The 23,870-nt window shown below is 36.4% G+C and overlaps 1 protein-coding gene across 1 annotated transcript in view; it reads left to right on the top strand.

Moving 5' to 3' along the window:
• The window catches only part of LOC118277991 (dystrophin, isoforms A/C/F/G/H), a 438,713-nt gene that overhangs the window by 412,518 nt on the left and 2,325 nt on the right, over positions 1-23,870 (top strand). Inside the window, 16 exon segments of the mRNA XM_050700084.1 lie at positions 16,579-16,838; positions 18,512-18,670; positions 19,041-19,177; positions 19,490-19,608; positions 19,699-19,868; positions 19,971-20,052; positions 20,135-20,267; positions 20,340-20,574; positions 20,900-21,011; positions 21,164-21,284; positions 21,528-21,681; positions 21,910-22,050; positions 22,142-22,268; positions 22,670-22,798; positions 22,917-23,040; positions 23,299-23,391. Coding sequence (XP_050556041.1) covers positions 16,579-16,838; positions 18,512-18,670; positions 19,041-19,177; positions 19,490-19,608; positions 19,699-19,868; positions 19,971-20,052; positions 20,135-20,267; positions 20,340-20,574; positions 20,900-21,011; positions 21,164-21,284; positions 21,528-21,681; positions 21,910-22,050; positions 22,142-22,268; positions 22,670-22,798; positions 22,917-23,040; positions 23,299-23,391 — 2,296 coding nt within the window.

Raw genomic sequence — 23,870 nt, 5'->3', positions numbered from 1 at the left:
TTAGTTAGAACTGTCTCAGGGTGAATAAAGTATTTACGACTAAGATAATTAATAGATATAATTAAACTAAACCCTAAGATTGACTGGTAGAGAATGCCATATGGTATTAAGTTCGTTTTATGTACCACTATTTAATTGTATGTTGTACATTAAAGATTATATAAATAAATAACATCAACATGTAGTTCAATTCTTTCTTCTCTCCTTGAAAAGCTCATGAGATTATTTAAAATAAAATAATAATTAAAATACCCAATACCATTAAGGATTTCACTTGCAACCAAACTACTAAAATTAAAAATCTTTTTTTTTTAATGAAATCGTTGACAGTTACCTTTGTTATTTATCGTTATTGTGTAATTATCGTTTTTAATAAAGATATCGTTACGAAAGGTTTGTTAATTGAGTTGCAACGGTGTTTAAGTGAGAACACAAGATATTATCCGTGTGACCTGATATAACTACGGAACTTTTTAATGGCTTCTTGTTAAACGCATTTCGTAACACTACACAGCAGGTTTAAATTCATTAAATTGCTAAAGGAAAATATTTTATTTACAGTTTATTTATTTTGTTCATCGTCTCTCCTAGCTTCCTTAGCCCTATCTCCAGCTCTTCGCAACGAACCACTTCATTTCGTCTGTTACAATAAGACATTTTTCATTCATTTCACCTTTTTTTTTTTATTTCATTTAATTTCAATATTAAAACTAAAAATTTTAACGGTACGAAAATATGTACACTCTATTTTAAAAATAAACCCATTCCATTTTAATATCACTTCCAATTTTAAATTTTAAAAGTCTCTATATCAACCAGTAATCGCCGTCAGGTATTTAAAATGAATTTGGAACGGTTCACAGCTGGACTGTGATTGGCTGGAATATCAGTGAGACACAAAAGGCATCCTTGCACGCGATGTTTTCCTTTGATGCACGATCCGGGGTTTTACTTTTTTAATCGCAGTCTCGCGTGTGGATTTGGAAAGGGCAGTGGGCTTGTATTGTGTCTCGAAATTAAATGGGGCGATTAAAGGAAGGGATTATAAACGATTGAAGGTATTTCTGAGATAGGCAGAAGCAGAGATTCTGCAACCATACACTGATTAGCAAATCTAAAGTCTGTGCTAATATTATGACATTTTGTTTCATTAGACTGGAGAATCAAACTCCTTCTTACAGTGTTTCAAAAGTACTTACCTTTATTTTAAAGTTCGCTCAAACACATTTTTATATACCTACAAAACTATGATTAAAATATCAATTGCATCTAAACTACTTCTAAAGACTTACCGCCTTACTCAGTCATTTATTGGCTACTTTACCCAGTCCTTAGCAATTGTTTTCGATACAAAATCGTTACTAAGGAATAGTTTAAGTAATTATTTAACGTCGCTGAGTGCCACAGTGAGTCATATAACTTTAATTAATTAAATCAGTCCCTAATTAATAAAGAACTAAATGATCATAAAGGAACAGCTGACGATGACGCGTTGACCGCAACCGCACTTGATCAGTTCAACTGATGTATTTACAACCCATACAACTTGTACAGTCTGTTGTTGCATTATTGATATTAATGTCCTTGATGCAACTGTCATAAACTAACGCTCGATTCAACTTGAGTTTATTTCTTGCATCATAGTTTAATGTCAATTTGATCAACGCAACGGTGGAAGCTTTCTTTTCATTGATTACTATATTTTAGATTTAAATTTAGTTTAACTAACTTATCATACATAGGTCAGTAAAATCCACGGACAATATTTCCAGTAAATGTATCAAAATCTTTGACAATATTTTAAAATAAAATTATAACTTCCTACATACAACATACATAACCTCACGCCTGAGACAATGGAACCGCCAATTGCTACGATTCTTACAAACCTCTTTCGCTTCATCAACAGTTATCAGTCTTTTTATACATGCTTGTCGGTTAAAGGTACTTTTAATTTGGCCCTTCTTTAATATATCACCAACCACTTCCTACCTATATATAATCGTATAAATAAAAATAATATGATTTCAAAGAACAACAACATTGTTCTACAAGATTTAAGATTCATGCCACACATGATACATCATACCTCGTCATACATTCACACAATGCGACAATCTGCGGATGACATCACATCTGTGACAATACGAAAATAAGTGAAATGTCAAAACATTCCCGGCCCGGCTGACTCATGCGCACGCGACGATCCTAACGCATTGTTCTCACATTCGAAATTCAAATTTGACGTTTCCTGCGCGTACGTCGACACTGACAAATAGAGAGGCGTCTTCTTTTTTAAGTTTTTTTTTTATGATGACAGACGAAAAATATTTTTCTTTAGAAATTAGGTTGAAATGCTTGTTGTTTTTTTTTTGTTTAAAAATGTGGATATTACGTTACTTAAACCTGTTAATTAGAGGTAATGATTAATTAACGGTTTTCTGAACTGTTATTTATTAACTGTTCCGTACTCCCACATTAGTAATATTACTGTTATGTTATATATTAGGTAAGTAAACTTGTAGTGACGATGATTGATATAAGTTAAAAGAAATTGCTGTTGACATGTAACTATAGTCAATTATAATCGTTATACTTAAAGAGGTTTGATAAACTACATATTTCATAATACCAACTGATATTGACTGAGAGAAAAAATGTGGAAAAAAGTGTGAAAGAAAAATTACCTTTTAAGATGATATGACATCTAATACCTAAAGGAAAATGTGGGGAAAAGACGTTGCACTATTCCATCTTATCTAGATATTTTCATCATGAAGAAAATTGAACATTCCCTTCATATCTTTTAGTATGCAAGTGATGGAATGATGTAGTACCTACCTACTATTTTTAAAATCGAGAACGAAAATATCATTAGAACTTAAAACGAGATATTTATCATGTTTATTAGTTTTTGTGAGTTTTCGATATTTCAGCACTGTTAAGTTCTAATGATATTCCTAGTGTCAGTTTAAAAACTTAGGTACCTCAAGAACGAAAATGTTCAAAACTAAGAAACTTTTTTTGACATTTTAACATTAGTATTACAAACGTCAATGTCATCAAATCTCAGAAATATTACGTACCTAGTATTAGTGACTCTAATATTCTGGTTCTCATGGAATCGAACGTGTTTTGAATTAATGACTGCCACTTAATTAACATATTGGTCAATGGTAGACATAGACCATTGATGTACCTAGACGATTACACATCAACCTATACATAACCAGTTTAATCTGACCGCTGAATGTTCGGAAAGGTCTTACAAAGCAAGATCATGATAAACTGGTTAGGTATACCTTGATGTGTGAGCATAAATATACAAAATGGTAATCAAAAGCTTTGTTATATTTTATTAAGTCTTCGCGTGAAATGCAAATGGCGGTTTTTGGCTGTCAGTTCTATGAATGGCGATTTAAAAATGTAAGGTCTATTGTTTGTATGGCGTTCTGTTATTTTAATACATTAGACGCTTTTTGTGAATGAATATTGTGAATTGTGAAGCGTCTAGCCGGTTACTGAGTTACTGTTAAGTTAATAAATCATTTGTGGTTGAAGTATTTTGGTCTGGATTTGGCTTAGAATTTAAAGTGGTCAGTGGTTTCTTTAACTTTTATTTTTAGATTTGTATACAGAGTCGAACAAAATTCCTTATCTATTTCTGAATTCTATCAATATCATCACTGAGTCATACGTCTGAACGGTACCTACATATTTGAAACTAGCTTCTGCTAACTAGTTTCGTGGGATAAACAGTCAGCTAATCTTAACACCCAAATCAGCTTATACCCTGTCTGTATACCAAATTTCATCAAAATCCGTTCATTAGTTTCAGCGTGATTCACGGACAAACAAACAAACTTTCATATTTAGTGTGATGAGGTGTCGTCAATACGCCGTTTCTCCTCTATTTAGCCGTTAGCTTGAAGATCTTGTTAATAACCATAGCTACAACTCATTCAAAAAGAGACGAAATAATGAACTCTTTATACAAAAGCAGCCCTCATTATAACGAACAAAACATATTACAAAATCCTACATTAGTACATTATAAGTACGTTCATATTAATCGCAGTTAAGGTCTCTTAATCTACGTTTAGAGGATTAAATCCTAAACTTTGTTCATTAATTAATTTCTTTTTTTGTTTTGTTACAGGTATGGGACATCTCATTTGTGTTGAGAAACTGGTATAAGCAGAGGTCAGGTCGTATTTAGCATATTATTATAATATCAATTAGGTATATTATTACCTATTGAGATTAGTGTCACGTTTATATTTGACAAGGATGAATGAAAGTCGACAAACAGGTCGTTTTGAATGGATTTTATTGTTTTTAGGTATTTTTGTTTTTGTGCACAAAATGGCATATTATTTATACAAAAAGGCAACATTTTAAACCGTTATTATTAGTCTAGTTTCATAGAATATAGGTTACTTTGGTCGCATTCCAAACATACCTAATTATGACACTTTTCTAGTTCACTTGTAACTGTTCTGAATATTCGCATTCCGATATTTATTTTACTTTATCACATATAATAGAATTAGTTTCGCTGTTTCATTTATAGATAGATTAATTGCATTCACACAATGGAATCACTGAAAAATAATAACTGTAACGCCTCTGGTGTTTCAAGTGTCCTTGTGCGACGGCGATTGTTTACCATCAGGTGATCCGTCTGCTCGTTTACCGATTTATACCATAAAAATTCAATGATTACTTTAAACTATTCCTTAGAAACGATATCTTAATACATACTCCAACAGAACATACATACATATGTACGTACTTATGTAGCTATATATATAAATAGGTGTGCAACTTGTCCAAGTCTACGGAGTAAAGTTATCAGTAGATTGCAGATAAACTGGCAGGGATGACTGGCTCGCGCAGGTTTCAGATTAGCCGACGAGCAGCTGCCTGCACCGCTCTATTAATCTCCCGTTTAACTGTACATAATGTTACCTTCTGATTATTCATCCGTTTTGCTTCTGTAATTTTCGTATCTGTAGATAAATATAGAGTTTATTTTCTATGACTTCTACCAACATCGATCATAAATGGTTTGCTCTCTCAGTTAACATTAAATTAGATTATTAGTTTTTTGATGAATCAGTCACAGGTCAAATGGATTATAAAATTTATTAGACACATACATACTTAATGTTATTTATTTAATGTTGCTATTATTGACACTGGATATCTGTTAGACTTTATAAAAAAATACATTAATAAAATGGCATTTAGTTTATATTAATATCTCCAGCTGGGCAAATAAATGCATCAAAATGGTGTTATTTAAACCGATTTATAAATGTTTAATCATGAATTTTGGTATTTTAAAAGTTCAGGATCTTTTGCTAGTAAAAACCGCTTTAATTTAATCATATTATAGTCCTGTCTTGATAACGGCAGAGTACACTACCCACTATCAATGGGTATGAGATATTTAAAAAAAACTGGACAACATCCTTCACTGATAAAGCTTCCTTGTTTACTTAAACTTAGAAATTATGGCAAAACCAATGTCTAGAGGACGCCCATAGACTGTCAAGTTAATGTGAAATCTTAACGGCGGTTTAACTAAACCGTCAGTTAGTGAACAGTGCGCTCCACCCTTGCCTAGGGGGATGACAGCAATCGTAGTATGCAATCGACAGTCGGGACCACTTGCAAACTATTCTGTGTCGACTTTAATACGTATCACTAGTTTCTACCTGTGACTGCTCGCATTGGTATGTGCTAAGAAAATGGGGTTGGCAGATAAATATGTCTTTATCTGTCTTTGCACTCGTTTTGTTATTAAGTCCTTGTTAAAAGAGTAAGCCGTTTGCAATGTAATAATCCAGAATAGCGGACTGAACAAGCTATGTGCATATTTAAAAAAGTATTTTTTGCTTCAAAATGCAAAGTAAACACTAACTGCCGTCCTTGAGAGTCATTTAACGATTACTAAAACTATTCCTTAGTAACGATTTTGTTCCGAAAACAACTGCTAAGGACTGGATTATCTTAGTACGGCAGTAAATCATTTTCATGAAAATTAACAATGCATTATAATAATATGTACTCAGTACTAAAATAATCAAAACACACGAAAACACTGTATTAATACTGCTACATAGTTCTAGACTAACTCCAAACTGTTTATAATAAACTATGTAAAATAATACGTTTGGCTAAAACCCGGCGCATCAGCTGTTTCTCGTCCAGCCGTAAATGTCCAATAACAATACTGTTTTAGAATCCTTCCTCCTATTCTAAGTTGGGTTATAAAATCCTAATGAATGATCCTAAACAACTAACAGTACAGTTTTATTGATCACATTATTTTGTAAAGAAAATTAAATCAATATGAAAAAAATAAAAGATAATTGCTATATTTTTGTGAGCGTAGGCAAATGACCACCACCACCGACTCGAAGGCCAGGAGTAGGAACGGGCTGGTTTTTAGTCAGTAAGAGTGTGATACTCTATCGTCTCGCCCAAGGCGGGAGAAGTTGATATTCCGCCTCAAAAAAAGTGGCCAAAGTATCATTTTTCTTTTTTTAGTATTTGGATTATATTTTCATGTAAAATGAAAACGAATACACTCGCCAATATACTTGTATCAGAGATGCAAAAGGAACATTATTTACAATTCCACTTGACACAAATTTCTCTGGTCCTTTATTTAAAGAAACGGTTACATAACAGCCCAGTGTTGCCACACTACAATGATTTTAATCCGCAGTGTTGCCATGTAAGGTCCTTTCAAAAATGTCGTGTTGTGTGTCTGTCTATCCTTGCTCGTAAACTGTGAGATATTCGTGTTTATGGGACATAATGCCATTTACGTGAAGGATAATATTTCAAGTAGTTTTGTTTCGTGCGTTTAGACAAGAATTTATTAAGTCATTAAGTTAAGAGCTATTAAATTGTTTATGAGATTGTAGTGACTCATTTATAGGCACTGAAATCTGAAACCTAGGTTTAGTTGTCTGTCTATTCGTAGGTCTTGAAGTTTTTCGTTATAGAGTAATGAAAAATAATATCAACAGCCTATCAGTGTAGTAGTATCAGTGCTGACTAATGCATTAATCACCACGCTTGCTCAATGCGGGTTAGCGATTTCAAACTTATAATTAGTCAAAAATCAAATTGGTGCTTGCCGTTGGTAGCTCTTGAACCCGCATCCTCATGCATGAGAAGCAAACGTGTTAAACCTCCGGGCCACCACGAAAAGTAACTTAAAACTACATTTTATTAAAGCTTACTACCTCAGTCGTGCACAACATAATAGAGCAGACCATAATCACTATTTAAGCAAGAACAATGTCCTAAACAAAAGCACCAGAAAACCTTTTCTAACTTGCATTATAAAAAAACATACTATTTGTCCTACCCAACCTTTCATCCTAAACAAAACTCAAACAACCTAAAAATAGAGCTCACTTTTAAACAAAAAACGAATGCTCTTAAGTCTATTTTTAGCACGGAATTTCTAAGAAAATTGTGCCCTATAAGGATTCCTATTATTATCGTATCGTATGAATTTAGACTTTAAGCTTTGTGTAATAAAGTTGTGTTTTATATTGTGCTTGGTGGCCGGTGGCTTCCATTCACGACATATGGTGGGAGTGAGTCACTTTTGTTCTGACGGTACATTTTATGGTCTCTTTTTATATTTTGACCTCAAATCGTCGGCTTTGGTTAATAGTTCTTAGGGCTTCATCAGGACGCTGTGAAAAAGGTAGATTTGGTCGGTGTTTGTGTGTGAAAGGGATGCAAATGTGGGAAAGGATTCAAACCTGTTTGTCTTTCAGCAGAGGTGAACGTTTAATGTAGGCATTGTGCGACCTTGGCCACATTCTGCCGTCTGGCATACGCGCATCCTCGTATATTTATCAATTTCTGCATAAAACACACAAAAAGTAGCAATCTATCACAATCGCTCTTCACCACGAGAATCCTCCAATTCCGATCCATTATTTATCTAATATTACGAGAGCAATCCCTCCTGTTGTGACGTCATAAACCGTGCACGTCTGCCACCGCCGATATAAAACCGGGTAACGGCCGATACCCGGATTTCTCTCCGTAATGAAACCGGGATCTTTGGCCGGTCGGGGAGGAACGTGGAATTACCACGAGATGAACAATATTGCATTTTGTCTGGGTATTGTTGGAAAATGTGAAAAATATAGTGTTGGAATTCCGTTTCACTGGACAAAAGCGAACTAGAAGTAAACACTATTTACTGTAGCTCCCAGACTATGAATAGCTCCGGAGTTCATAGAACATAAACTATGGAATTTATTGTTTATCAAAACATAGAGAACGATATTTATGAATTTAATCAGAGTCCACTGCTAGACTATAGGATGGGTATCCACTACAAAATATGGGTTTGCCATAGTAATTGGCAGGCCAGTTGGTAATGCAATTTAAAGGGGGTTACTCATACCCGCTGGAAGACTAGGAGTGGTGTCTAGTTACAAATGTATTCTACTCTGCCATCGCCACACGTAATAAACCAGAATATAAAGAATAATACAATAAACTTTTACATATTATTTCACCAATAAAATTCAGACCTCCATCTTCAACACCAATACCAATTTACTATCAATTCCAATGAAAGCTATCACCATGATTCCTGCCGACCCCCTCGACAATAGTCCTAAGTGTCTAGTACTAGCACAAGACCTGCATGTTTCCTACCCACTCATAGTAACACCCACTCTTGCAATAGTGATGCGATACTCGATTTAATTGACACTACACAAATGGTGACAATAAATCGATTTTGAATCGATTTCGTACTAAAAAGGATTGATGCATCATATGTTTATCTATATGCCTGTGTATATGTATCTATAGTACATACAAATTATGTATGTATAAGAAAATAATGTGTATTTACACATTACACTCTCTCTCTCTCTTTCATGCCTCATATTTTCTATAAAGTGTCTCTTTCTTTCTCAACAATGGTTACACACTACTTTCTTACTTATATCTGACAGATTGTAATGTTCTACTTAGTTTCCCATTAAAACTGTATTAAAATAGACATAAATAGGCAATTACCATTAAAAAGTAGTACTTCACATTCCATAAAAAGAGGTGTAAAAGTCTCATTATAAAATAATTAGATATAAAATAAAAGTTTCTGCTAATAAACATACTTTGAAGGCATATAAACATTCGCAAGTAATTACATTAGCACATGAACATTGAACAAACAGTATTAGTCACTGTAATGAATATATCTACATAAAACTGTCAACAGACGCTCCATTACACTTCTTTTTTTTTACTTGCAATGTATGTATGTGTGTGTGTGAAGTGGAATCTTGCAACTAAATTTTGAAGCAGATATCTTCAACTTAATTGAGCTGAAATTTTGTGTATATCTCTAGTTTGCATGACCTTAAATGCCATAAAAACTCATAATTTGACTGTACGGTTGGCGTAGTGGCTGGGTAACTTGCTGCCATGGAATGTGTCGTGGGTTCGATTCCCGCACGGAACAACTTGTGTGATCCATTGTTAATCCAATGCATTAATTGTTGTTCCGGGTCTAGGTGTGATGTATATGTGAACTTGTCTGTTTGTAAACGCATCCACGTCACAAACGAAAATCCTAGTGCTGGGGTAACAATTAAAAAAAATCTTGTTTTATAGAGTTTTATTATAAATGTGTATTATTCTGTAGTAAAGAGCCCAACACTAGTGGTAGTGAAAACTGGCCGTATGCCAATTAGTGAGTCAACCAGTTGGCGCGAGTTCGATTCCCTGTCGTGATATGTTTCTCTTATTAACAACCACCTAGACTTAAGTACATAAAAGGTACATTCTGTGATTTGTACCTGGATTTAGTTCCTAGGCAGGAAATATAAATTGCTGTGTCTAGGAAATGATACAGGAAATATTGGTTGATATGTATTTATGGAGTATTATCTAGTTAAGTGAGAGTTCTGAGGTGATGGTTATGTATTACCTATGTACTTGCTAGGGAAGAGTATTTAGGTGTAATTGTGTTTTCAGTTCTAGTATTAAAATCAAAAGTTGGGTTTAAAATAACAAAAACAGGCGTGGTCAAATCTATCTTTCCGAATAACGATGAACATGCTTTTTAGTGTAATTGAAATAAATGATTTTAATTTTAAAAATGGTTAGGAATTTAAAGGTTTTTGGGGAATCAGGGATTGGGAAGATTGGGAAGGGGGTAATTGGGCCTCCAGTAACCTCACTAATACAACAAAACACAACGCAAGCGTTTCTCTCCGGTCGAGTCGGCCCTTTCGTGCTGAAGCATGGCTTTCCCACACTTAAAGACTTAACTTACTCTGCCTTAAAGACTCAACAGAAACCCCAGTACGACATACTACACATACCATGCAACGAATTCAGGTTAATCCCTCATTACCATACAGTTTTGGTTTCATCCACTTCGCCATAAATGTACACATAACGGCTGGACACGTTACAACTTGTTTTTCTGCTGATACCACTTTGTAAACAGTTATAGCGTGAAGGACGACGCGTATGTCCTTCGTAAGGTCAGGTGCGTACGCGCAAGTCAACGCTAGCTGTGAAATAGTTTGTAGGAAACTTGTTTTTGCTGCTTTTGCAACTGTTCTAAAAACTCTTTTATTTTTAGACGTTATTATTTTACCTGATTTTCTTGTATTGATTATCTTATCTTAATGTTCACGACCTCCTTCCTACTTTCCTACTTCTTGTTTGATCCAAATCTGAATGTAATAAACGATAATCTAATTCCAATTCCATGAAAAAACACAATAACTCGAAATTAACAAAATGTCTGACAGAAATATTGAACAAAAACCCTTAAATACTTAACTGTCACTATTGAAATTAGCCCACTAACATTACATTAAACCACCATAAAAATATTTACCTAGTACCTATTTGTTTATCAGTAATCATTGACCTACAGGCGTATCACCTGGTAACTATGTTGGCTACATAGTAAACCTGGTCTATTTATAACAAATCTAACCCAGCAGTGCGACACGGAAGTGTTAACTGGTAGATAAACGTTATCGGGACGCAATAACCTCAATCACTTGTAGTATACATATAGTATACAAACATATACAACTTGTATTCATGTCATAGTTAATATGAGTGTAATGAAAACTATATTTTTCATTAATTAGAGATTTTAAGTGTTTTTAGTTATTACCTACGTTTAAGTTTACTCTTTGGTGGAGAGGAGTTTAAGTTTATTATGGACGTCATGAAAAAAGTAACTGTCATTGTGTATAAAATGAATATAGATTTGATTAAGAAACGACACAATAATAAACATTAAATGTTGTTTCTTAACAACAAAGAAACTCAATTGTGTTTTGTGTCGCAAACCTGGGAAAATACCTTATAAAACAACATTTGAAGTTCAACAAGTTAATCCCATATTATCAAGCTTCCTTATGCGAACTGCTAATGAGTGGAATTCTTTGCCGGAGTCTGTGTTTCCTGTATAACCTTGGTATCTTCAAAGTCCGAGTAAATAGGTTGCTTATGGGCAAACGTAGGCCGCATCATCACTTACTATCAGGCGAGATAGCGGCCAAACGTCGACCCATCAAAAGTAAAAATAAAAATAAAATGTCGAGAGACATGGGCAGACCCTGCATTGAAAAGCGTTAATTGATATTAGTGTGTGAAAAATTATTTTAATAAAGTAAATTAAAACATAAATGCTATGAAAACAATCATTGTTTTCTTGGATCTGTGAGAAAAACAATATTATGATGATGCAATACTAAAAAATGTACATTCAATCTCTACCTCCTTCTAGAGAAATGACATTTGATTGAAATGCTAGACAAAAGAAAGAATGAATGAATAGAAAAGTCAATGTATGGTCTTGACATAATTTATCGAATGTCAGTGTCAAATTCCATACGTTGATTTTTGGCATTCACTCGTTCTTTCTAGGCCTTTCGACCAGCTTTTAAATAGGCTAGTTTCCTACTAGAAAAACAATACTTGTTTTTTGAAACGTCAAAAACTCTATTTTCTATGTATTTTGTGCGTTATAACGTCATAAGATATTTACATCAAAAAGCAGCCTTATTTCAAGAAAATCGAAAATTATGTAGATCATTAAATCTATGAATGGAAGTGTGGTCAATTTTGAAAATTTTATTGTATTGAAAAGTCTAAGAAATACCCAATTGGATTTTGACTTTTTTTGAGGGGGACACACTTTTCTAGGACCTAGTGGACTCTTTTCGACTAGCTTTTAAATGCCAATTGATATAGGAACTTTTTATAGGCACAACTTTAACTGCATTTAGTGCTCAGCTAACAGTAAGTGGCTAACTATTTCCAGGCCAATCTTGTAGGTTTTAATTATGACTTACTGTTGCATGTTATGAACATGTTCCCATTAAAATAGTACTAAGAGAGCCAACTGTGTCCCATATTGTGTTAGTGATTGCAAGTTTATGACTTTTTATGTGGGTTACAGTTATAAGTTAAGGCTTTACGAGCTTTACAATCTATGAGTCTATTATATTATAGACTGACTTAAAAAGCTTATACACATTTAAATGTTCAAAAAAAAAATGTAAAAACAAATTTTTATTTAACTTTTTTTTGGTTCATATTTTTTTATCTACAATTCAATTGGGATCCGCCCAAAATGTCTTCTTCCATTCTCCCCCTACAGACACCATTAAAAGATACTTCATTAAAAACCATTTTAAACATAATTACATCAATACAAACGAACAAAAACTCCAAACAATCTAAAACACAAATCCCCCATAAAAACTAAACGCGGTTCATTGGCCCATTGCATCTGATAATGAGCGCCGTACACTGCGCGCGCGCATGGGCGCCGTCATGAATCACTCAGTGTGCGGTGACCTTGCTGCTCTATTTAACTGTTTGTTTGTTTACATCTCGAAAACTTCCGGTATGCAACACACTTTTACTGTCTCTGCTTTTTATTAACTGTTATACTTTTGAAGAATGAGCTCTGCAGTCTGCAGTTGGTTCAAGTTTTTTTTTATCTTGTTTAGTAATTTTATTGACTTGGAAGATAAGTTCTGGTATTTATTTTTACGATTAGTGGATAACCGTGCCTTTTTAAGGGAGGAAAATCATCCAATGACTTCTCCTACCTTGGGCGAGGTCAGAGGGAGTGTCAGGCTCTTACTGACTAAAAACCACCCCGTTCCTACTTTTGCCCTTCGAACTGGAGCCCCAGTAAACCCGCTAGGTAGTCCGCAGCTCCGGATGGATACCTAAGTGTGCCTTAGTATTTTGTGATGAGTGAAATTTGTTAAAAGCGAACTTTTTAACCAATTCTTACACTCGGCAAACAAGCTATTTTTGGTGCAAATTGCGTAAAACTATGTAACATAAACTTGCCATTTCCTCGCCAATCTAAGACCATTTATCACCACAAAATCAGCAGAAATCACGAAAGCTTTATAATAAATGATTGTAGAACGCATTACTCCTTGCGCCGGCGCACCCATTGTGCGGTGTTGTAACTCCGTAACACGTGCGCCGGAGTCGACAGTCGCGATAGCTGATTGCGTGCACTTTATTATGGTAATGTTACACTCATTGTGCACTATGTAAGGATTGATAGATTTAAATAGAAAATGTTATAAGACAATTAGTACCTATATTATAGTCATCACATACAGTAACGGCACCGCTATAACCTAGCTATATTATTTTCCGGAGCTGCGGACTGCCCAACGGATTAGCGGGACTCCGGCTCGAAAAGCAGGAGTAGGAACGGGGTGATTTTTAGTCAGTAAGAGTTTGACACTCCCTCTGGCCTCGCTTATGGCGCGGGAAGTTATTGGATGATTTTCCCTCTTAAAAATAGCTATATCATCTTATTATTAAATTTTGAACATTAAATCTTTATATCATATGATATTATTTCATAACGTCAGCATTTTTGTATTGTTTCCAAACCAAAAAACCGCAGTGGCCGTGCTGTTAATGCGTGCCATGAGCCATAAGCTTAAGTTGTATCAATGGCTTCCATTATATCATCCAATGCACGTAAAACTCTTCCCTCTTCCGTTATTGAGTCGATGGATGACTACGAGACAAAGCACAGTTAAAAATACTGGGTGTATGAAAATCCATGTTGACATGGTACTTTTATGATCAGCGTAAGGGACATTAAGACAAGGTTTCACGAAATTATCGATATAATCGGAAATAAGAGAGCATAAAGTTGGATGCAATAAAATAATGATAGTTTATAACGACATAGCACCCAGAAACAGCTATAAAACGCTCTCATGTTAAATATATTCTTCTTCAGATCATCCAGATGTAAGGTATTTCTTTTTCGTTCTACAAACAAAAGAAAAAAAAACCTGTGATTGAGTCTCGTAAAATGTTACGCGGTGACATTTTTTGCGAAGTTCTCGAGATAAGGGATGACATAAAACAAACCATGGCCCATGTGCTATCCGCCTCACTATCTGTAACTGGCCTCTATGGACGCTGGAGACCAAATTGTGGAGATCTTGCGTTCCGGGTACAGAAATACTTGTGTTTAAAGTCAAAAAGTGTTTCAGCCTATATTTTCGAATCAGTCTCACCTCCTATTGCATGGGACTTATAACACACATAGTGAAAAATGGGTGTACATTGTATAGCGGTATTACGTGCCGTAATGTACACCTCTGACTCTGCCTACCCCTTCGGAGATAAAAGGCGTGACGTTGAGATACCAATATTTTCGACTAGTTACTATTTGAAATCGATAAACTTTCCAGAAATTGATGATTGATTCTAATTGAAGAGTTTTAAGTATTATTAAATTCTTCTTAATAATAATTTAAGTATAGGGCGGAGCTGTGGGGTCGTCAGACAGTATAACTATGTCATAATTGGCATAAATAAAAAGGATCCTTAAAGTTAGATACTTTTCTCTAAAAGCTAAAAGCTAAAAGAAAAATATACACATTAACGTTATCTACACGAACAAAGACCTAAGAACACTGAATTATTTCAACCTTAAATCCTAAGCTAACATTTCAAATTCAGTGCGAAAGATAATAACACAATACACCCCTAGTTGCTAGTCGGTTAAATGCGGGTTACAATCGCGGCTCGCCATCTCGGGCCGGGCAAAATGTCTGATACCGCAGTACCTACCCGGTTATACCCGGTTATACCCGGTTATCCGGGGGAAATCTCGTAAAATGCACACGATGGACTAGGGAGCCATGTACTTGAGTTGTGCTATTTTTACCCTCCTGCCCTTGTAGTTGATGGGCGATAGTTTTTGATAACAATTTATGATATGAAGGTAGTATGGTATGGTACTTATTGTATAGGTATGTATTCGTTTAAAGGGAATGTACCTATAGTAGGTATTTTATGTGAATTGGATTTATGTTTAGTTACAAAACCGTTGGTTAGGATTTATTTTTATAAAACAAACTAAGAATTTGTCGAAATGATTGATTTTTTCGGACTTTATTGTTGTCCAGCTTTCACAAACAGATTCTGAACATGTCTATGAGGATTTCAAAAAATATTATTTTCTTATCTTACCAAGAATCCACCCCAAGACAGCCAGTCTTCATTGAATGATGAACCTTTAAAAGTTCAAACTAAAACAAACATCTGGATCGTAAAACCCTGAGTGCAATCATTCCATTACTTTAATTATCATTGTCTGTCCGTCTGTCACCAGCCACCAATAACTCAACTAACTAGTTAAACGGTTTGTTGCTAAGACATAAAGCTTTTGTTTGTTGCATCAAGTTATTTTTGGATGGAAAGAAAAGTATTTTAAATTCAAGCCTGTCTTATAGAAAAATTTGTCGTAATTGTCGTGAAAGATCTAATTTTTGTCACATCTCATCACTTTAAATTCACTGTTTCTCAGATATGGTTAAAATGTAAGACTTAGTATGATGAACACAATGAGATATTAAGTAAATCATCACCATCTTTCCTTTTATTCCCCACTTTTAGGGACAAGTTTGTATTTCCAGTACACACAGTGACTTAATACCTATGCCTATTTTATGACATCAATGTATCAAAAACATAGAACCCCTAGCTCCTACAATCTACCTTAGCACCTATAAAATATCCCTCACGGTACTCAGATGTCTTAAAAAACATGTTTTTCACTTTTATAGCCCAGTGAGTTGTAATGTTAGGAAGTTGCGGTTACTACAGTAACTCTAGACTGGTCGCAAGGCTGCCACCAAGGTCACTGCCGGTGACCGGTTCGTAGCCGGCGCTAAGATAAAGATGCTCTCTTTGTTGAGGTGTAGTGAAAAAATGCGGGTTTAGTTACAACATTTTTCAAGCCAAAGGTTTTATTAGGTTTCAATTACGACTAGGAGATATTGAGTTGCTCTTGATTGTTTCATAGACTTAAATAAATAGAACGCTAAATTATAACTATTTTTACTAAAATACCTGACCTCCTGCTGCTTAATTGTATAACTTTTGTATGTAATGTGATCTAAATACCATGATTTTTGCAGTAAAGCAAAAACAGTCCTTTTGTATTTTAATTAAAGAAATTCTCTTTCTCCTTTCCAGCGTGTCCGAACATTCACGACCTCCCTCGACGAGCTCGCGGGTCGCGTACAAGCCGCAGAAGCTGCACGCTCCTCATGGCGCGGTCCTGGTGACGCAAGGGATGCGCGCGCGCAGCTCGACGCGGTCTCCCGCGCACGCGCACAGCTGCCTCCGCTCAGGAGACTGGCTGACGAGCTGCACGCACAAGCTCAGCAGCTAGCGCGAGACAAGATACAACTGCCTGATCATCTACTTGCAAGATTGGATGATTTGAATACCAGGTAAAGATCTTTTGAAACATTAATTTGTTCTTCTTGAAATTTACGTGTAGTGATGATTGGTTGGTTTTACCTGAACGAAGATTAAGTATTAGAAGCGGATTGTCTTTATGCATCAGTTTTTACATTAAATGAATAATTAAAATTCAACAATATAAAACTATCCTTAACTCCTTATTTACCAATCGCACGTGTCAGTATTTTATGAACCTATACAAAGTCAAAGTCAAGTCAAAGTCAAAATCATTTATTTCAAATAGACCAGGAAGGCACTTTTGAACGTCAAAGCGTACAAAGGTTCAATTCATTCCTAGTTTCAAAATATTATCACCAGTCAATTGCATTGATCTCGATAGTGTTGCAATAGATATAAATCAATACGTGATCAGTGTCCATTGAACAGTTAGATAAGTCACGAACAGACAGCTACAGCGACTCCGTAAATATTAATATGTGCGGAATGTTAAACATTAGCACGCTCGTTGAAAGTCAATCTGTAGTTTATATTCATTATAAGGACTCGCCTGCCAACCTACATTCTTATGTCTACTTAGGTACTAATGATGTGGTACCTACACAGTGTAATGCTCCTATAATGGACTTTTAATTTGTTACGTATATTACATGACAGGTTATTTTAAATTGATTTTAAAATGATACATTTCTGCCTACATGGGCCAATATTACAAGTGTAAGACTTTTGTTCACGTTTAGCTTCTAAATAGGTAGGTATGCGAAAACTTCAAGCTTTCTCCTTGAACTTCATCCAAAATCTTTGGACCGATCTTAATTTTTGACAATCATAATCTTATGATTTTTGATTGAGATCAGTTATTGAAATCGGCAGTTAGTTGTAGTAATTCGTGGGTTAAGAACTAGAGTAGCGTAAGGGCAAAAACTCAAAAAAAATTTTTTTTCACTATTCGCTTTTTCAATCCCCATATTTGTATGTGCCGAAAAACTGGAACGATGTAGTGTGTAGATTGCTTAGTACAATCAATAACGCATAAAAAGAAAATAAGTTTGTTTATTGCTAAAAGGAAGTATTTCTACTTACGATAATCTTGACATTATTTTGTCAAGAAAGTTATGAGTACAACGATTGTAACTCGACTTACGAGCGAATAGCACACCGAATTATGCCTCCAATGTAATCGCTCAAATGGCTTATCTTGTCATACGTTATTAACGCAGAAAGTTTGATTTTGTAGCCTTGTAATTTTTTTCCGTGCCAAAAAAACGTAAGGGTGGGTTACGCTACTATTGCACTAAATAATTAAAGTAATGCAGTCCGTTATTATGATGTATGTCAACCAGTTTTAGAAAAATATATATTTTTAAATGAAACCGTTTTTTTATTGACCATGAATTTACAGTATTATATCAGCCAATAAATAAAGCTTTATTTTAAGTAAAAAACAGATATACAGATACTATAGATTTTGCAATAAAATACCTACAAGTTGACGGTAGGTAAATTTGAATTGTTTTTCGGCTCTCCTGAGAAGTTGTCATTTTGCCCTTACGCTACTCTAGTTCTTAACCCACGAATTGCAATCGGAGACAAATGAAAATGCTACCTTTTTCAAATCCTCTCACTGATATTTTTTTAAGGGTAAAGATGAGGTGTCTACTACTAAAACATATCTAATTTAGACTATCACTCATAATTTTAGGGTATCTGGCCTGGTCTCCGGCGGTGAGGAGCGCGTGCGCCAACTAGCTGGTGTTGCGAGAGATGGCGGCGCGGGCGCAGCGCAGGGCTTCCTCGCTGGCTCCGTGGAGATACCCTGGGAGAGAGCCGTCACTCCTGCCAATGTACCCTACTACATCAAGTAAGTACCTACTATATTCATATCAACCAGAAGATATCCATTGCAGAGCATAGGTCGGTGAACCTGTGTTTAGCTCTAATCTACCTAACTATACTTCCAATGTTGTAATAAGATTAGAAGCGTAAAGCGAGTGATAACTTAGTATGAGATCATGAGTTGGATATAAATGTCACACAAAGCGTTGTTTGTTTTCCAAGTAAATTCGTCAAAATCCTTTTGGCATTATGCTCATCTATCTCTAAGTAAATTGTATTAGTTATATGTCACGCGAAACTGATTGAGAAATGAAGTTATTAATAACCCTTTCATGATTTATACTATCTTATACTAGCTACGACTATCTGTACTAAAATTCCATTCGCTTTTTCAGCCACGAACTGGAAACAACTCACTGGGACCATCCGAAGATGATCGAGCTGATGAACTCCCTAGCTGACCTGAACGAGGTCCGCTTCTCCGCGTACAGGACCGCGCTCAAACTGAGGACTGTGCAGAAAGCACTCTGCAGTACGTGGACATACTATATTCTCTTTTGTCTTCTGCTTCTTTTCCTTCAGGCATTCTTTGGTTTAGCCATGAAGATCTCCTTTTAGGTCTGCATTTAGCTCTTTCTAATTGTCACCTAAGCCGATAGGTCTCTCATAGAAATCAGAAAGAAGGTTACCTCCTTGGATTCAAAACTGTTATACTTAGTCATCTTTCTGCTCATTAATTCAAATAAATTACAATAACGCAATACAGATTATTTTCACAATGGCTTTAAAATATGTTTTAAGTTCTTCTTTAATCAATCATTAATTTGAATGTCTTGTATTCCAGTGCACATGCTCCAACTACCAGCAGCATTGGAAGCGTTTGACTCGCACGGCCTGCGCGCTCAGAATGATCGTCTGATTGACATCCCTGACATGATCACTGTTCTCACTTCTTTGTACGAGGTAAGATCCAAGTTACTACACTGTATATCATTTAATACATTTGTTGTTGTACATAGTTGAATTTATGATAACTCTTTCTCCTACCATCAGGTGATTGCAGCGGAGAATCCAAGTCTAGTGAACGTGCCGCTTTGCTTGGACCTGTCCATCAATTGGTTGCTCAACGTGTATGACAGCCAGCGGACCGGGCAGATCCGGGTTCTAAGCTTCAAGGTCGGCCTCGTACTTCTATGCAAGGGACACTTGGAGGAGAAGTATAGGTATGAAACATTCAACTCTATTTCAAAGATGATAAGGTAGATTTTTGGTAAATGTAGCTACTGAGGAATGGTAGGGGTTTAACTAATAATTTGTGATTTCAGATATCTGTTCCGGCTGATCGCAGATCCATCGTGTAGGGCCGACCAAAGAAAACTCGGATTGTTGCTGCATGACTGTATTCAGGTACATTCTACTCAAATCCTATAAAAATCTGCTAGAACTATACTTCAGAACAAATAGCTTAATAATGATTTTGGAACTCCAGGTACCAAGACAACTGGGTGAAGTGGCTGCCTTCGGAGGCTCAAACATAGAACCTTCAGTGAGGAGCTGCTTCGAACAGGCATCGGCTGCCACCAAGGAGGGCAATAAGGGAGGCACTCTTGACAGGAAAGTTGGTAAGTAGCTGATCAAATAAACCAAAAAATCTTGTATTTGTGATGAATAGTGTTATTAACCAGAAAATACAGTTAATCTTCCAGAAAAAGACAAGGAGAAGGAGGAACCGGCTAAGGACAAGACCTTGGAGCGTGATGCAGACGGCCAGCTCCAGTTTATCGAGGCGTTCCACTTCCTGCAGTGGCTGCAGAAGGAGCCGCAGTCCATGGTGTGGCTGCCCGTGCTGCACCGCCTGGCCGCCGCCGAGACTGCCAAGCATCAGGCCAAGTGTAACATCTGCAAGGAGTACCCGATTATTGGGTTCAGGTACGAACTTTATTTCCACTGTCTATAGTGCCTTAAGACCTTAGTACGAGTTTAATTTACGTTGGACTAAAACGAAACGATAGTGAGTGTGGCGCTCTGATTGGTTGGTTCATTCCCACCGGCCAATAAGAGCGGCGATCTCGCTTTCGTTTCGTTTTAGTTCAACCCGTATAAGGGTAGATTAAGCTAAAACCCATAAAGATGGTGATTGATCTCAAGTCTTGGAAATTTAACTCGATCTAGTAAAAATTTGAAAAATAAAATAGCTGATTGTTACATATAAATATTTATAAATTCTAATTTGCATTTTTATGGTCTATTCCAGATACCGTTGCCTGAAATGTTTCAACTTCGACATGTGCCAGAAATGCTTCTTCAACGGCCGCAAAGCCAAGAACCACAAGCTGACGCATCCTATGCAGGAGTATTGCACTGCTGTAAGTAAACTATCTGTGGAAAAGACATTTGAAATCTCACCATATAATGCTCATCACCGGTTGCAAAGTATGGCTTGATGCAATATAATATTAAGAAATTCCAAATGATTTCCATTATCATCACATTTATCTAAACTGCTTTCCTTCTACAGACTACTTCGGGCGAAGACGTGCGTGACTTCACTCGTGCGCTGCGCAATAAGTTCAAGTCAGCTCGCTACTTCAAGAAGCATCCTCGAGTCGGATACCTTCCCGTGCAAACTGTACTAGAAGGTAATATTGTTTTAATGGTTTAATTATAGGAAACAAAATAAATTATTATGTAGTTAGTTAAAGATCTTGTTTAATGGGTTGATAATGAAGAGGCTTATCCTAGGACAGCCGTAGAAGGAGCTAAAAATGATGATGAAAATACAGAAGAATACACCACAGGAAACAATTTTCAGTCCCATTCTAGATACTAGATACTACACCCATTTTGTGTAAGTACAATTAATTCTAAATGGAATATTTTAGGTGATGCCTTGGAGTCTCCGGCCCCATCTCCACAACACGGCAGTGCTTCAGGCTCAGCCCTTGGAGGTGATGACATGCACTCTCGACTGGAACTGTATGCTACCAGGCTGGCTCAGGTGGAACTCGGAGCCAAATCTGGAGACACTCCTGACAGGTTCGTGAAGTTTTGACTTTAAATACTCGTAATATGATAAATATGTCTGCCTATCGATCTTTTAATAATTTACTGGTATAGATTCAGATAAAGATGAAAAATGAGCAAGAAACTCCATAAGTCACTTCTTTTCCACCAGTTTTGACACGTCTGCGTGAAAGAAGTTTAACAAACCCTTCTATCTACGTTGAGATTTCTTTACTAACCGAATAATTTCTACCCCAACAGTGACGAAGAACATCAATTGATTGCCCAATACTGCGCATCTCTGAATGGCGGCGGCGAGACTGATGATGCACCACGCTCGCCCGTGCAGGTGGTCTCCATCATTCATCGTGAGCAGAGACACGAACTTGAGGCTATGATCCGGTAAGATATTTTCGACACAAATATTATTAAGATAGAATCAAAGACAGACCAACTCAGAAAAGAAGTTAACCGAACATATTTCAAATTACAGAGAGTTAGAGGAAGAGAATGCCAGTCTCCAAGCTGAATACGAGCGTTTGAAGGCCAAGCAAACTCCAGGATCTACTCCAGAGGAGCAGCATGGTGTCAATGATAACAGGAACGCTCCTGTCGACCAGGTACACCCACTATAGAATATTTCAGATATAACAAATACTTTGACAATCAAATCTTAGTTATAATATTTTATCTTAAAGGTATTCCCGAAATTGGTGTTGAAGTTGCAAATAGCGAGACCGATATCAGATGTGACTCTTCATTTTTAAGTACCGGCCATATTTACAGTAACGTTGTTGTTATTGACCCTGTATTATATTAAATAGCAATGAAGTAGATATTCTAAAAAATCAAAGCTGTCTTAATACTAACTTAAGTCCCGTAACATATCAAATCTCCTTTAGGTAGTAGTTACCAGTAAGGAGTTAAGCTTACCAGGTGCTAAGTAATCTGCTGCTTACAAGTGCAGACCATTCCATTAGGTAAGAAGTCACAGTACTTGAACAAATAAACTTTCTTTCAGGACATGATGGCTGAAGCGCGCCTGCTGAGGCAGCACAAGGGTCGCCTGGAGGCACGCATGCAGATCCTCGAGGAACATAACCGACAGCTCGAGGCTCAGCTGCAGAGACTGAGGAGACTGCTCGATGAGGTAACAAGAAATCAGCATTATTCCTTTGTAATAAAGTAGAAAATCTGTTGAGGTTGATGAGCTCTTTCTTCGAGATTTTACGTTTCGTTGACTAATTCTGGTATTCTGTCACTTCCAGCCTGCCCAAGGATCTCCACCAGCTCGCACCGGCACTCTGCAGACTCGTTCCGTGACCGCTTCGCAACTTGCTACCGATTCTCCGGCAAAAATGCATAATGGACTATACCATGAGTCGCAAACTAGTGAGTATTCATGTATTCCCTGATCTAACTAAGCCCTTTGACAGAGATAACATAGTTGGCAGAGTAATAAATAGATGTCCTTACTAAAAGTACAACAAGGTTACAAATATAAAAGGAATTTTAATCCCAAAACTTGTTGAAAATAACAATCTATTCCATAAAAACCTACCCTGGACCAAAAATTACCAAAGTGTACCCCAAGGTTCTCTTTTGGGTCCGATATTCTGAATAGTATTGTATGAGATATGTCCGCGTCAGACGGGGGCCCGCGCTGGGCGGGCGCGGAGCGGGAGCCGCTGGAGCGTCCGCCGCCGCCGCCGCACCAGGTGCACTCACTCATGCACTGCGCAGGTCAGCCTCCGAGACAACTCCTCAAGCCTTTATAGCACGAGTGACAGCCGATTTGAGTTTTGTAGTAGCTATTGTTTCATTGTTCCGCTGGTTTCACGCATAGATCTCTCGCAATAATGAAAACTGATGATGACTTCGCACTGAAGATGCTTTGCTAGTTTTCTAGAGCTGTTTATTTTTTGCTGATTTTGTTGTATTTATAGATGTTTTCAGTTGCAATGTTTCTTTTCGTTGGACACGATGATGCTGTTTTGTTTTTCTTTCGTCGTCGTTTGTAGGTTGTTGCATGGTTTTTGAGTGATGCATGTTAACATGTGTTCGGCAAATTTTAATAAACTTTAATACTCACGTTGTTCTTTTTTCTGTTTTCTGCAAACTTAACAGGACGTATACCTTGAGGTAATGATAATGTTATTTTGATACTTTGATGTTGTCACGTGTTGAGTTGAGATTGAAAGACGCATTTGTACAGCCTATGC

The sequence above is a fragment of the Spodoptera frugiperda genome, chromosome 18, assembly GCF_023101765.2.
Source record: "Spodoptera frugiperda isolate SF20-4 chromosome 18, AGI-APGP_CSIRO_Sfru_2.0, whole genome shotgun sequence".
In the NCBI taxonomy this organism is placed as follows: domain Eukaryota; kingdom Metazoa; phylum Arthropoda; class Insecta; order Lepidoptera; family Noctuidae; genus Spodoptera; species Spodoptera frugiperda.
This window is presented reverse-complemented; position numbering and strand designations above follow the sequence as displayed.